The sequence below is a fragment of the Budorcas taxicolor genome, chromosome 4 (genome assembly GCF_023091745.1).
Source record: "Budorcas taxicolor isolate Tak-1 chromosome 4, Takin1.1, whole genome shotgun sequence".
NCBI lineage: Eukaryota > Metazoa > Chordata > Mammalia > Artiodactyla > Bovidae > Budorcas > Budorcas taxicolor.
The window spans coordinates 106,869,188-106,883,564 of NC_068913.1; the positions used below are offsets into that span (position 1 = coordinate 106,869,188).

The following is a 14,377-nucleotide window of genomic DNA, read 5'->3' on the forward strand; positions in this document are numbered from 1 at the left end:
AATTCTATTACTGCCTATATATCAATGCTATTTTAGGTATATTCAAGTGTTATCGCCTTATCCCTTTAGGAACAAGAAGTGTTCTAAAAGTCATGGGAGTTGGGGGTCTTTGTTCTCCCAACTGACTCCATACCTTAGACAAATCATTTAAGTTCTTTCATCCTTAGTTTCTTTGAAAGTGAAAGTCGCTCAGTCATGTCACAGTCTTTGCAACCCCATGGACCATAAAGTCCATGGAATTCTCCAGGCCAGAATACTGGAGTCGGTAGCCTTTCCCTTCTCCAGGGGATCTTCCCAACCCAAGGATGGAACCCAGGTCTCCCACATTGTGGGTAGATTCTTTACCAGCTGAGCCGCAAGGGAAGCAATGTCCCCTACCTCTGGTCTCTAACGCCTGATGATCTGAATTGGAGCTGATGTAATAATGATAGAAATAAAGTGCACAATAAATGTAACATGTTTGAATCATCCTGAAACCAGCACTCCTTCCTCCCAAGTCCATGGAAAAACTGTCTTCCATATACCTGGTCGCTGGTGCCCAAAAGGTTGGGGATCATTGATTTAAAGGCTTTGCTATCTTGGAGCTGATGGTCGCTTTTGTAATGCACTCTGTTTGGGCTCTAGGAATGAGCCTGTCATTTACACACTGATAAGAATACTACTATGCAGAATTTCCAGAAATCAGAATTTTTATCTTCACCCAATGAGTATCTAATTTGACTCTAATAAAGAGCACTTTTAAGAGGCTCTCCTTAAAACTGGTCACTTAGTATGAACTAATGCCTTAGCAGATTAGCCAGCAGGTATCTCTGGGGTCTATAGGCAATCCTGTTTTGGGGCTGGAAGCAGCTGTGAGGAAATACATGCTGGATAGAGATTTGTGCTAGGAGAGGGTGTGTCCTTGCTTCCGAGATGATGCTGCAGGGCCCTCTAGTGGCTGCAGAATGAGTAGCTCTGTGGTGGGGTTGGCATTCTCCTGAGTGGCCCCAGAAGGATCGGGAGAAGGAAGCCGTGTTTAGAAACTGAGGATTGAGATGATGCTAGGAAGCTTATGTGAAGCTAGCCGGCTTGAGACAGAGGCTGTGGTTTAGGTGGGGACCCTGCCTCAGCTGGCCTTCCCAGGTAGCTCAGTGGGTAAGGAATCTGCCTGCAGCGCAGGAGATGTGGGAGATTTGGGTTCATTTCCTGGTTCAGGAAGATCCCCTGGAGAAAGGCATGGCAACCCGCTCCAGTGTTTTTGCCTGGAGAATCATATGCACAGAAGAGCCTGGCGGGCTACAGTCCATAGGATGGCAAAGAGTTGGACACGACTGAAGCGACCCACAAAAATAGAGATATTAGGTTAAACTAGTGTTTGCTGTTAATTAGATCAAAGCCTCAGTTTGGACATAAAATTCAACCAGTTTTATTGATTGGCTTGTACGTGATTCATTCTAACAGTTTTGAGCACAGATGTGCTGAAAGCCAAATACCTGGATACTGGAGGATATACTTGCTGGTCATCAATGGGGACATCTTTGAGGTCTATATTGGTCACATCACATAAAAAAATAGAATCTATTTTTTTAATTACCTTTATTTATTTTTTTAAATTAATTTTTATTTTTACTTTACTTTACTTTACAATACTGTATTAGTTTTGCCATACATTGACATGAATCCACCACAGGTGTACATGAGTTCCCAAACATGAACCCCCCTCCCACCTCCCACCCCATATCATCTCTCTGGATCATCCCTGTGCACCAGCCACAAAAAAAAAAAAAAAGAAAAGAAAAGAATCTAGGTCTCATTTATTTAAATTAACAGAATAATTTTACACTCTACAAATAAAGAGACTTTTTTCTTGTCAAAATCAAAGCACAGTTAATTCCCTTATGTTTCTGACATTTCAGGCTTCAGGTATTATATTATTATAATATATATTATGATATATATTTATTCTTGTGGGTAAGGTTTTTCTATCTCCTGGAATTATCTATTAAAACGCAGGTATCCTAAAAGAGAAGAGTAAAGTTTTTAATTGTTTTTCTTTTTTTTGAGGGAGGGTGATCAGATCCAATTCTTTTTGGATAGTCAGCTGAAGTTTCAAAAATATCCTGCTTGTTTTATTTTTAAAGGGAGATATGGCAAATAGAATTATAGCCTGGAACCTGCCTAGCACAAGTACTGAAATAGGAATTTCTGTCCAAATTAGGGGAAGCATAGGAGGGTAGAGAGGCTGGGAAATTAGGTCTGCCTGCAGGAGTGTGGGGAGGGCTAGGGATTGAATAGGGGTCACAGAATAGTTGGGAGAATTTGCCCCAGGCAGGGAGCCTGTAGGTTTTAGACAGGCTTGGGGGAGAGCCGCCAGAAAGCACTGGCCCAGATCTCAGGGAAGATTTCTCCGTGTCTAGGTTCTACCAGGACAGCAACACCTGGGATGTGCACCAGCAGTTTTTATGGGGGCCCGGCCTCCTCATCACTCCAGTCCTGGATGAGGCAAGTGTTTCCACAGAGAAACCATGGCGACCTCTGCTTTTGTTTCGGCTAACTCCAAACTCCTCTCTTCTTGCAACCATATATCTTCTTCCTATTCCCAAACCATTGCCAACATGCCTGGCTGGGGCAGCCTTAAAGGCAGCGTGCTGGAGCTTGGGGAAGACGGGTACACATTTTTGTCTCTAGGGGTCTCTTGTCCTTGACCAAGTTTCCAATCAGTGTAGAAGCATCTATGACTCGGGAATCAAGAACGGTCCTATGCATTGTCAGATTCACCCAGCAGATCATAACTTGCTCCGTGATGGAGAGACAGGGTGGAGCAGAGCCCTAGCACTCATTCTAAGGTCAGGCTGGCCTTGGTGTTGGTTGTCACCTCTGCCACTTGGCACCAGTGATATCTGGGGGAAATGACGTGCTCGTTCCTCAGCTGTGAGGTGAGATGACAATAGCCCGTATCACTGGGGACTCTTGGGAAGGTTAAATGCGGTATACAGTGTAAACCTGGAACTGTTATTTTATCACAACATGCATTTCAGTATTCTTCTTCTTCTTCCTAATGGGATTCCACCCGGGGTTTTTCTTTGAGTTGCCAAGTTATCACCTCTATTAGAAGAAAAGCACGAGTTGATAACAGAGAAAAGAAAGGCCATGTATGCATTCTCAGTACATGTTTAAAACTTTCCCTAGGGAATGCTAAGAAATCCATTTTTTTTTTCTCCTTCAGAGGCTGGGCCATGAAGGACAAGATTTTGTTTTAATTTCAGGGTGCAGAGAAAGTGACCGCATACATGCCTGACGCTGTCTGGTATGACTATGAGACTGTAAGTAGCTTTGACTTTTCTCCACTCTTCAAGCTGCATAGACAGGATACCTCTAGGCAGAGAGAAACATCTATCTGTGTACTGAGGAATGTTTCTGCCGTGCTTCCAGTAGTAATTCACAGCTGAGTCAATAAAGTGAGCCTAGGTCACTTGACATCAGTCATGATGAAATCTGAAAAAGATACTTCCATGTACTTTATTCAGCAATAAAATATAGATGGAAGTAGAAGGTCTCATGGGCAAATACTGGGGCTGGTAGACAATTTGAGCCTGGTTTTGAGTCAGATTCTTATTTAGTATGCTTAATTCCCACAATGTATGTCAAACAACCTCAGCAAGACATTGTGTTCCCCCAAGCCCTCAACTGATTCCAGAACCTGTTGTTCTTAAATTCTTTCCCTTTTCTTGTTTGATTGCCTGGCTAGACAGAAATTCAGCTAAGTGGGAGAAGGACACAGCTGTAGGTAAGTCAGCATGTGGTTAAGAGGTGACGTGTGCATGCTGACGTGTTTGAGTTGTCTGTGTGCCTCAGGGGGTCCAAGAGAGATGGAGGAAGCAAAAAGTGGAGATGGAACTTCCTGGAGACAAAATTGGACTTCACCTGCGAGGAGGCTACATCTTCCCCACGCAGCAGCCAGCCACGACCACAGTGGCCAGGTACAGTGCGGCCGGGGGTTTCCTTATAAGAGGGGGAGGCTGACAAACCTGGTCGTTTCTGTTCCCATCTGTTGTCTGCATAGAAGAGGCTAATGCATTGCGTGGACTGTGGGGAGGAAGGGTATGTGTGTGTGTGTGTGTGTGTGTGTGTGTGTGTGTGTGTGAGGTCATCAAACTCTGTCCCTAGATTTCCCTAGGCCTCTTCTGGAGAAGCTGTGGTTTAGAGCTGCATCCAAATGGATTTTCAAAGACCTGAATCTCTGTCCTTCCTTAACCCTTCTGACTGTCTCCTCAAAACATACTGACATCTGCGGTGGTGAACCTTGCTAGTTTTCCTAGGACCATTTCAGTGTTAGCCCTGAAAGTCTCATGTTTTGGGGAACATCTCAATTCCGGGTAAAGGAGGTCTGTTAATCTCCCCAGCTGCCTTAATTGGACCATCATTCCACTGTGCTATGCTCCTGACACCCCATTTCTAGGGAGTCGGGTCCATTTCCACTCCCCTATAATTTCAGTTTCCTGTTCCTTTCTTCCCATAAGCCATTTCTTGTGATGCAAAACAGTGTTCAAAAATTATTTCCTGTGCAGTTCAAATCTCCTTCATGTCACTACTTTCTCCTTGATGATTTTGATTCTCAAATTATGCATTCCATCTGATACTAAAGAGACTCATGTTCATATTCATGTCTCTAAATTGTTAGCTTATTAGCTTTTAATAGTCAGGGAATTTTTTGGAGGTTAGGAATCCTTTTCTTTTGAACATTCCTTCCTACCATAATTTTTCAAATTTTGACTTTGTAATGCTGATGGAAAATACTTATACACCCAGTACCACCTGCTTTGTTTTTCTTTATTCAGCTTTATGCTATGCTGTTCTGCATACTGATACCAAAACGGTCTTTCCAAAATGAGGATCTCAACTTATTGCTTCCCAGGTTAAACTCCAAAATCTGTCATTAGCAGAGTGTGGAAGGCCAAATAATCTGGTTTCAAGTTAACAAACGAGTCTCCTGACACATCTTGCTATACACCTTTAGATTAGCAATGCCAAGTCTTGTTATTCTCCAAACATACTCACCTCTTTCCCTGCCTTTGGGCTTCTCTATTTATTGTCCTTTTCAACATTCTTTGCCTGATACATTCTTAATGATCTTTCCAATTAAACTCAGATTTCTTCTGTGAGAAATCCTCCCCCAAAACTCCAGCAGAGGGAGTGCTGGTACTTGCAGCTTTCTGCTTTTTATTTATACTTCATTACTGCTTAGCTAATTTTTTTTCCCCTTCTTAACATTGTTAAGTATTTCAATCATAGTTACTTTATACTTTGCAGCTGAGATTTCTAGTCTCTGAAATTCTTAGTAGACTCTTAATAAATCTCTTGTTAGTTGCTTTTGCCATCTATCTTTCATGCTGGCTAGTTACCTCATGTGTTTAGTAATTTTTTTGTTTTACAAATGCGGTGACTGCAAGGATCCAATTATAGGTCTCATTCTTTCAGAGACGATTAGCCTTCTTTTTGGTTGCAAACAAGGATTGCTGTCACCTTGGGTTTCACATTAGCAACCTGCAGGGATCAGGTGTCCAATTTATCCAGAGCCAAGTAGTGTTTTAGTGGTTGAGTCCTTCAGGCTATTGGCTTCCCACGTGGCCGATTGGGAATCTGCCTGCCAATGCCGGAGATTGCAAGAGATGTGGGTTCGATCTCAGGATCAGGAAGATCCCCTGGAGTAGGAAATGGCAACCCACTCCAGTATTCTTGCCTGGGAAATCCCAAGGACAGAGGAGCCTGGCGGGTTATAGTCCATGGGGTCACAAAGAGCTGGACAGGACTGAGCAACTAAGCGTGCACATACGCCTTCAGAGTATACGGCACCCTCCAGGGTGTCTAGGCCACCGTGATGTTAGAAGTATCAGTATAGACTCCTGTAAGGATTTTAACTTTTGTGCCACTCAACTTTCTGCTTTGATTATTTGGTAAATATGTTTAATCTTTCTTACAATATTTAAGGTGGAGCTGTGGTCTGTTTGGTTTTGTATTTCTTAGACTTCCTAGCATTGAAAGCTACGCAGTACGTGTGTGTTAAATGAAAGCAGGTGACTTTGTGGATAATGGAATCTGGCTTGCACAGGGCACTGTGGAAGGTTGAACTGTGAGAGAATACAATAGGGAATGTAAGGGGTGCAACAGGAGCCAGAAATTGGGAGGTGGTTTGGGGGGGATGAAATAGGGAGAGATTTCAAATGCAGTTGCTCTTCCTTTCTCTGTCTCTATGTCCATATATTTCAGCATCTTTTGAGTGGTTTCTTGTGTTTCATTTTCTAAGTCGGGGTCCCCAGCCTCTAGGATCTAATGCCTGATGATCTGAGGTGGAGCTGATGTAGTAACAATAGAAATAAAGTGCACAGTAAATATAATGTGCTTGAATCATCCCCAAACCGCCTGTCTCACTCCTGGTCCGTGGAAAAGTTGTTTTCCACGAAACTGGTCCCTGGTGCCAAAAAGGTTGGGGACTGCTGCTCTAAGTTATGTAGCAAATAATTAGAATGTTTCCTTTATCTGTCTCAAAATGAACTGAAAATAAATAATCAAGTTAGGAAAATTGCCCTTGTACAGGTGGATTCTATTGTATTTTCTTGGTTTCTGAGTCAACGTGGTTCTTAGGCAGGGAAAAAATATGTCCTCCTGATTTCAGTGAATACTAACCCTGCATGTATCAGCTATAAAATGATTAGGCTGAACCAATTATCGTCTAGGATTTCTCTTCTAATAGTCTGTATTCAAAATAATAACAGCATTAACAGCGTTTATTGTAGCTATTGTAGCAATTCTGGTGATTAAATTCTTGCCTCCTACATAGATGTTTCTCGCCAGTGTTTGGGGTATTTCTGTCTCCTATGACACTAGTGATTCTGGAAAATGATGCCCCTGTAGATTTTGCCTTTGTGCCTGAAGACGAGCAGAGCCATCTGCTGCTAGGAACCTTTCCCGCTTGAAATCTGATGGAATCCTTCACAGCTCATTTAGCAAAATTCTTTGAGCCCCAAGTCTTTGCCTCTCACATAAATCTTGTTTCCCACAGTCGACGGAACCCTCTTGGTCTAATCATTGCCCTGGATGAGAACAAAGAAGCAAAAGGCGAACTTTTCTGGGATGATGGGGAAACAAAAGGTGAGTACCACGTTGGGGTTTCCAGACAGGCATCTTTGAGTTTCTCCTGCTGCTCATTCAGCAGTGGGAGACATCTCACCAGGCATGGTAGCGTTAATCACTCAAGAGAAGAATTCTGGTTTTGGTTGTGCTGTTTAGGGATAGTGGTAGATGTAAGGATGGTAGAGGTTTTCCTTGGATGGAAGGAAAACTTCCCTCCACCTCTTAGAATTCTCCCACTGGCCAGCTATATTGTATATATATAGGCTCTCATTTGATTTTCAGTCAGCCCCTGAAATATATTTTCAAGGCTGTTTCTGCCATTCAGTGCATTTTCCTTCACTCCAAATGCTTATGCACAAGCATGGAGGACGTGTCAAACATGCCCATGCTAGTGAGGCGGTGAGAAGACACTTTCCTAGTGGCCCTGCATCTAGCCATTCTTCTCAGCTCATTTGTCTGTCTCCAGGGCACTATGAGGGGGCCTGGTGGGCTGCCGTCTATGGGGTCACACAGAGTCGGGCACGACTGAAGTGACTTAGCAGCAGCAGCAGCAGTGCACTAAGAAGTCTTGTGGCTCAAGCTTAGGAAGCAGATTCACTGGAGGCATATGCTTTGGAAGCACTTGGGAGGGAACCTTTTCAAGGTTAAGGTAGGAAGGAAAAGAGAAAACAGTGGCTCAGCCTTGGAAACTCTATCTGTAATCTGTCATTCTCAATGTGAAGCTCTGTTACTGAGTCCAAGCTTGCTCTGCTTGCCACATGACAGGCCAATGAATTGGAGACGAGGTGTTGAGGCAAAGAATAAGGACTTTATTCAGAAAACTGGCAAACGGAGAAGATGGCAGACTAATGTCTCAAAATAACCACATATCCAGGTCTGGATGTTAGGTCCTTTTATAGATTAGAGGACGAGGAGGTGAAGAAGTCGAAAGGTCGTAAGTCTTGCACTTATCTCCTGGAATGGCCAGCCTTGGGGAGGGGGTGTGTTAATTTCTTCCTTCCTGCAACTGTTCACAGGCAGTTAGGGTAAGGATGGCTCCCTGAACAAAGGCACTTTGATTTAACATTCAGGCTTAGGGACAGGGTTCCCCGAAGCAGGCCATTATGTATAGACAGTATCCTTTTAGTGAACAAAAGCAATGGGAAACAAAGGTTCAAGTAAAAGAAACAGATCCAACTTGTAGTAGGTTTTCTTCTTCCCTGTAAAAGCTTCAAGGAGCACCAGGAGGAAATCTGTTTTTCCGTATTCGGCAGGCCAGAGTCTGACTTGCCCTTCTCTCCTTTTCAGATACTGTGGCCAACAACCTTTATCTCTTATGTGAGTTCTCCGTCACCCAAGTGAGTAGTATATTTTTATGAATCTTAAGTGTGAGCTTTGGTCTGATAATTAGCTCCTATCTGTTTGTGTGTATGTGTATTTGTAGGTGCATTTATAACAATAGGGGGACACATTTCTGTTTATGACTTTAATGTCCAAAAGAGGCAATGATATGGATAAATCAAAGAGTCAGTCTTTTTAAATGAATTTTGAAATGAAGTTTCATGTGTGTGTATGTGTTTCTCTCACCCTCCTTCTCCCTGGCTCAGGGGAAAAATAAGTTTGTGTTTGAGCACACATTAGTAGAGACAACTAAGAAGCATTCAGGGCCATTTGGGAGCTGGTCTAGGACAGACAACTTGAGTGGCTTGAGCATCTGTGTATTCAAGGCAGATCTTTGTGTTTAATTGTTTTGCAGAACCGACTGGAGGTTAAGATTTTGCAGTCAACCTACACAGACCCCAATAATTTAGCATTTAAAGAAATTAAAATCCTTGGAACCCAGAAGCTTAACAACGTTGCAGTGAAACAGAACGGTGTTCCAATTCAAGTTTCTCCTAATGTCACTTACGATTCTAACCTACAGGTAAATAGCTTAGATGTTCCTTCTTGCCAAGGTTGCATTGGTTTCTAAAGGACCAGGGCACACTCTGAAGTCAGAAGTGGGGAAGTTAGAGGGTTAGGATAGAAAAAAATAAAAGAGGGAGCCAGAGCTGGGATGAACAAGGAGGCTGCTGAGATACTGGGAGGAAGTAAACTGGTCCTTTCCTCTTTTTTCCCTTATCTGCCCCTCAGTCTTCTGTTCTCTCTGCCTGGAACAGAAGAAGAGCAAAGACAGGAGTCTGGGGAACAGGATTAGAGGAAAACTGGGTCTGAAAGCTGCTGATTGATTGGTGCTAGAAGGGTTGAGTTGGGATTCCCATTAATTTAAAATTTCAGGTGCTTTTCTTTTTTTCTTTACTCTATAGAGCTAGATTCTCACTCCAACACATTCTTAGAAAATATTTTGAGTCAATGAATTTGATAAGCTTAGCTAATGCTACTTACTTGGTTAGGTGATAATAATAAAAGAATTTTTCATCACTTTTAATGAGACGATGTTCTGGAATAGGTTATTAGCAATTCCTCTGAAATTTTAGCATTATGAGGGATCCTTTTCCACAACACTGTTTGCTACAGGTGTTCAAGATAATCTGGGATAGGGAGCAGTGGGGTCATCATGGTTTGTGAGGAACCTTCCAAATTTGGAGAAAAATAAGTAAATTTTGTCTTCTACTAAAATGATATATTGGTATCATTGGACATTTTGTCCTAACAACATACATTGATGATGCATACATTATAAAGTTAAAAATGAAGTATTATGTGACTGGTTATCGGAGAAGGCAATGGCACCCCACTCCAGTACTCTTGCCTGGAAAATCCCATGGATGGAGGAGCCTGGTAGGGTGCAGCCCATGGGGTCGCTAAGAGTCAGACACGACAGAGCGACTTCACTTATGTGTGCAGCAAAGTGCAAATCCTTTGTAAGATGCTCATATGAAAATAAACTGATTACCAGTTTGATAAACAGATTAATAAATATACAAACAAAATGACTCTTTTATTAGTTGCATTTAGGTGGTGGACAGGAAACCCAATCCTACCTTTAGGAAATGTTAACTTATATTCTTTCCAGTTTCATGTTCAAAGCTTCATGGAGTCATTGAGCAAAAGCTTTGGCGGCATTAGGTCTAGAGCTGGACCTTAAAGACGGTGCGTCTGTGCAGAGATTTGTTCAGCTGCAAGTGACAGGAAACTCAGCGGAATGGTAGTTTAAACAAACGGGGATTGTTTTTCCTTATGGTACTGAGAGTTTAGGACGTGCTCAGTTTCTGGCATGGGCTCAGGGCCTCAGGGTTGTCAGTGCTGAGGTCTTTTCTTCTCTTGTGATTGGAAGTGATGGCTTAATTCCAGTCACTCTAGCCTTGTTAGAGGAAAAATAAAATAAAATTAAAACAAAGAAGAAGGAGCTGGAAGGAAAAGGGGAAGGTGACGATGAAAGAGAGGGAGGGGTAGGCCATTAAATCAAGAAAGAAACCCTTGGCCAGCCACTTCTGGTGGACTTGCACTCAGCTATGAATGGCTGCAGCTGTGTTACATGGATTAAAAAAAAAAAAAGTTCTTCTTTGGGAAGTTTGGTGTTCCAAACTGAAGTAGTAAGAAGGGAATTTTCCACTGGGCAGGTGGCTAGAAGTCTGTTTCACAAATGGGCACCATTATCCTTGAAAGGGCACTGGCATAGGTAAAGCAGTCAAGGTTGGGGTATTAGCATAAGCCAATCCTGGGACTAAGAAAAGCCTTTTGTTAGCCTGTGAGTCTGTATAACTGGAATAGGCAGGACCCACATCTGGAAGAGGGCCTAGTTTGGACAGATTAACTTGTGGTCAGCTTTTGGAGGGTCTTAGATGCCAGACTAAGAAGGATGTGATCTAATTCTCAAAGGGTCTCCTATTGATCCTTAAATCAATATGCACCATTGTGAGACTGTTGTTCTGTGGTGGTTTTTGAGGTATACGGAAATGTGAGATGAACATAGACGGGGGAGAGACTGGAAGGATGATAATCCTTAGCATGGGATTTTATGACTCTAGATAAATGAGAACTTTCACTATGGAAGTTACTATTTTACAAGGAGACAACCAGAAGAAAAACACATAGAAAAAATGAAGTATTTGAATTAGTGAATGGAACTCAAAGAAAGTTTCAAGTTTTGAGGCTCTGGGCTTGGACCAGTGAAGAGACTAGGATATTAAAAATGGAAGGAGATATGATTTTGCCTACTTATCAATTTTGTAATTGGTAAACTGAGACCCAAGGAATTTGAAGGAATCTGTCCAAGTTTCCTCAGTGGGATGGAGGGGAGAACCCAGGCCATATGATTCTTATTTCTCTGTTCTTGCCCGCATTCCAGACCTGTGGGGAATACTGGTTTGGGGGATGGAGGGCAAGAAGATGGGCTCAACTGAGGATGACGCCGCATGCTTGTGTTTTCTGTGCTACAAGGCGACTGTCAGGAAGAGAGTCTTCCTGACAAAATAAGAAAGAGGAAGAGGAGTCAGGGGAGGAGAGAAAAGGGTGATTACAGAAGGTTGCGGTTGACCTGATTCTTTTCAAAATGTTGTGCACAAGATTCTGATAGAACTGCGCCATTTTCCCTGTGGTTATTGGCCAACTCCCTGCCCTCTCTCTCTCTCTTCATGGAAGCTCCAGTGCTATGTTACTTGGATTCTTGAGAGACTGGTCTGATTTTTATTTTCTTTCCTGAAAGAAATCTCATATCTTGCGAGGTCTTTGTCCTGAGGATACATTTCCTTGATATTTCCCCATTCCTACAGGTGGCCCTTATCACAGGAATTGATCTTGTTCTGGGAGAAACATACACGGTGGAGTGGGATGTGAAGATACGAGATGAAGAAAAAATAGACTGTTATCCTGATCAGACTGGTGTTTCTGCAGAAAACTGCACTGCCCGCGGTTGTGCCTGGGAGGTAACCATGCTGACGGTGTTAATATACATGACAATCCTCTACACTTCGTTTTAAATTGAAGCATAGTGGATTTACCATGTCGTATTAATTTCTACTGTACAGCAAAATGATTATGTCATATGTATATTAATATATGACAGTCTTTTTCATGTTCTTTTCCAGTATGGTTTATCACGAGGTATTGAATATAGTTCCCTGGGCTGTACAGTAGGACCTTGTCATTATCCATTTTTTTATATCATAGTTTGCATCTGCTAACCCCAAACTCCCAGTCATCCCTCCCCCAGCTCCCCTTGGCCACCGTGAGTCTGTTCTGTACATCTGTGAGTCTGTTTCTGTTTTGTAGACAGGTTCGTTCATGTCACGTTTTAGATTTCATGTATAAGTGATATCTGTCTTTGCGATACTTGTCTTTCTCTTTCTGACTTACTTCGCTAAGTATGATAATCCCTAGTTCCATCCATGCTGCTGCAAATGGCATTATTTCATTCTTCTTCATGACTGAGTAGTATTCCATTGTGTCTATGTATCACATCTTCTTCATCCATTTGTCTTTCTGTGGACCTTTAAATTGTTACCATGACTTGGCTATTGCCAACAGTGCAGCTATGAACTTTGGGGTACATGTGTCTTTTTGAATTTTAGTTTTATCTGGATGTATGACCAGGTGTGGGATTGCTGGATCCTCTGGCAGCTCTATGTTTCATTTTTTGAGAAAGCTTCGTACTGTTTCCCACAGTGGCTGCACTAACTTACATCCCCACCAGCAGTGTAGGAGGGCTCCCTTTTCTCCACACTCTCTTCAGCATTTGAGACTTTTTACTGATGGCCATTCTTACCCATGTAACCTGGTACCTCATAGTAATTTTGTAAAATCCGTTACACTCCATCTACAATTTCACGAGCATGGCACCAGTGCCTAAGTCACTACTTAAAATCTATAGAAAGGGCAGACTTCCAAAGTAACCTGAGTTTTTATGTGGATGTGAAGAATAGATGGGACAGAAATGGGTCTTTTTTTAAACAAAATTTTACACGGAGACCAGGAGTGAAAAGTTATGTCACTGCCAAAGGGTATATAAGGAAATGACTGATTTTATCCTTGTCTCCGAATTTGCCTTTACTTTTCAGGAATCCAGTTCTCCTGGAGTCCCTTTTTGCTATTTTGTCAGTGACCTCTACTCTGTCAGTGATGTTCAGTATGACTCACACGGGGCCTCAGCTGTCATCTCCTTAAAGACTTCTCCGTATGCCTACTCCTTCCCCTCAGTACCTGTGAACTCCCTCCGCCTGACTGTGACCTATCATAAGGATAACATGCTGCAGTTTAAGGTATGTGTTGACAGTATACGTATCAAGTTCCTACTTCGCACTTTTTTAGTTTCATTCTTTTTTGCTTGTCAGGATCACAGAACCATGCAATCAGTTTGCTCTTCTGAGTTAGCCATTGAAAACTGTCACGTCCTTGGCACACACTTTCATAGTTTTGTTCTCCATCCATTTGGGGTAGGTATCAAGCAAGGCAAATGTGTCTTGATATTTCACATGGGCTTTTGAGGCACTGTTGACAGTGGAGGCTTTTTTCCTGATTTTTTGACAAGTGAATTTTTGCACACATTAAATTTGTGACTTTCAGCAACTGAAAACACATTGTAAATTAGCTGATGTACATAGTTTATCCTACATGGGCTTCCCAGGTGGCCCTAGAATCTGCCTGCCAATACAGGAGATGCAGGAGACTCAGATCCAAGCCCTGGGTCGGGAAGATCCCCTAGAGTAGGAAACGGCAACTCACTCCAGTATTCTTGCCTGGAAAATTCCAGGGACAGGGGAGCCTGGTGAGCTACAGTCCACGGGGTCACAAAGAGCTGGACAGGACTGAGTGACTGAGCTCACACACAATATACTAGCTCATTATCCTAAGAGTAATTTGGGACCATTGATGGGACAGTGAGGCCTGGTCCAAACTGCCCTTTGAAATGATTACTGTTTCTACCGTAAGAAAAATGGTCGGGAGGACAAGGGTGAAAAAGGAGACAAGCTAGGCCGCTACCAGTTGGGTAATCTGGATGAGGTCCTGAGCTTAGACCAGGCACAGAAAGGTGAGGGAGACCTGGACAACTTCAAGAGCATAAGAAGTAGCATCATGGGATCTGCTGATTGATTACAAACAGGCCATGAGGGAGGGAGAGACTTCAAGACAACCACCAAGTTTCTAGCTCGTGGCTCCACATGGATGGTGCTGTCGTCCATGAAGGGGAACCAGAAGGGGAACACTGGAAAGATTTGGGCTTAGGCAGAATACAGGGATGAATTCAGTTTTGGACACTGAACTTGGGATATATGAAATACCTAGAAGAGTGTACTGGTTTCTTTTTCTTTCACGATTTAATGACATCTCAGGACAAGTGATGGTCTGT

The 14,377-nt window shown here is 42.7% G+C and overlaps 1 protein-coding gene across 1 annotated transcript in view; it reads left to right on the top strand.

Moving 5' to 3' along the window:
* Nucleotides 1-14,377, top strand: part of LOC128046312 (maltase-glucoamylase-like) — a 189,023-nt gene that overhangs the window by 38,616 nt on the left and 136,030 nt on the right. The window contains exons 18-25 of the mRNA XM_052638415.1: nucleotides 2,397-2,481; nucleotides 3,246-3,302; nucleotides 3,835-3,959; nucleotides 7,040-7,128; nucleotides 8,398-8,447; nucleotides 8,846-9,013; nucleotides 11,805-11,957; nucleotides 13,089-13,289. Coding sequence (XP_052494375.1) covers nucleotides 2,397-2,481; nucleotides 3,246-3,302; nucleotides 3,835-3,959; nucleotides 7,040-7,128; nucleotides 8,398-8,447; nucleotides 8,846-9,013; nucleotides 11,805-11,957; nucleotides 13,089-13,289 — 928 coding nt within the window. The remainder of the gene's footprint in view (nucleotides 1-2,396; nucleotides 2,482-3,245; nucleotides 3,303-3,834; nucleotides 3,960-7,039; nucleotides 7,129-8,397; nucleotides 8,448-8,845; nucleotides 9,014-11,804; nucleotides 11,958-13,088; nucleotides 13,290-14,377) is intronic.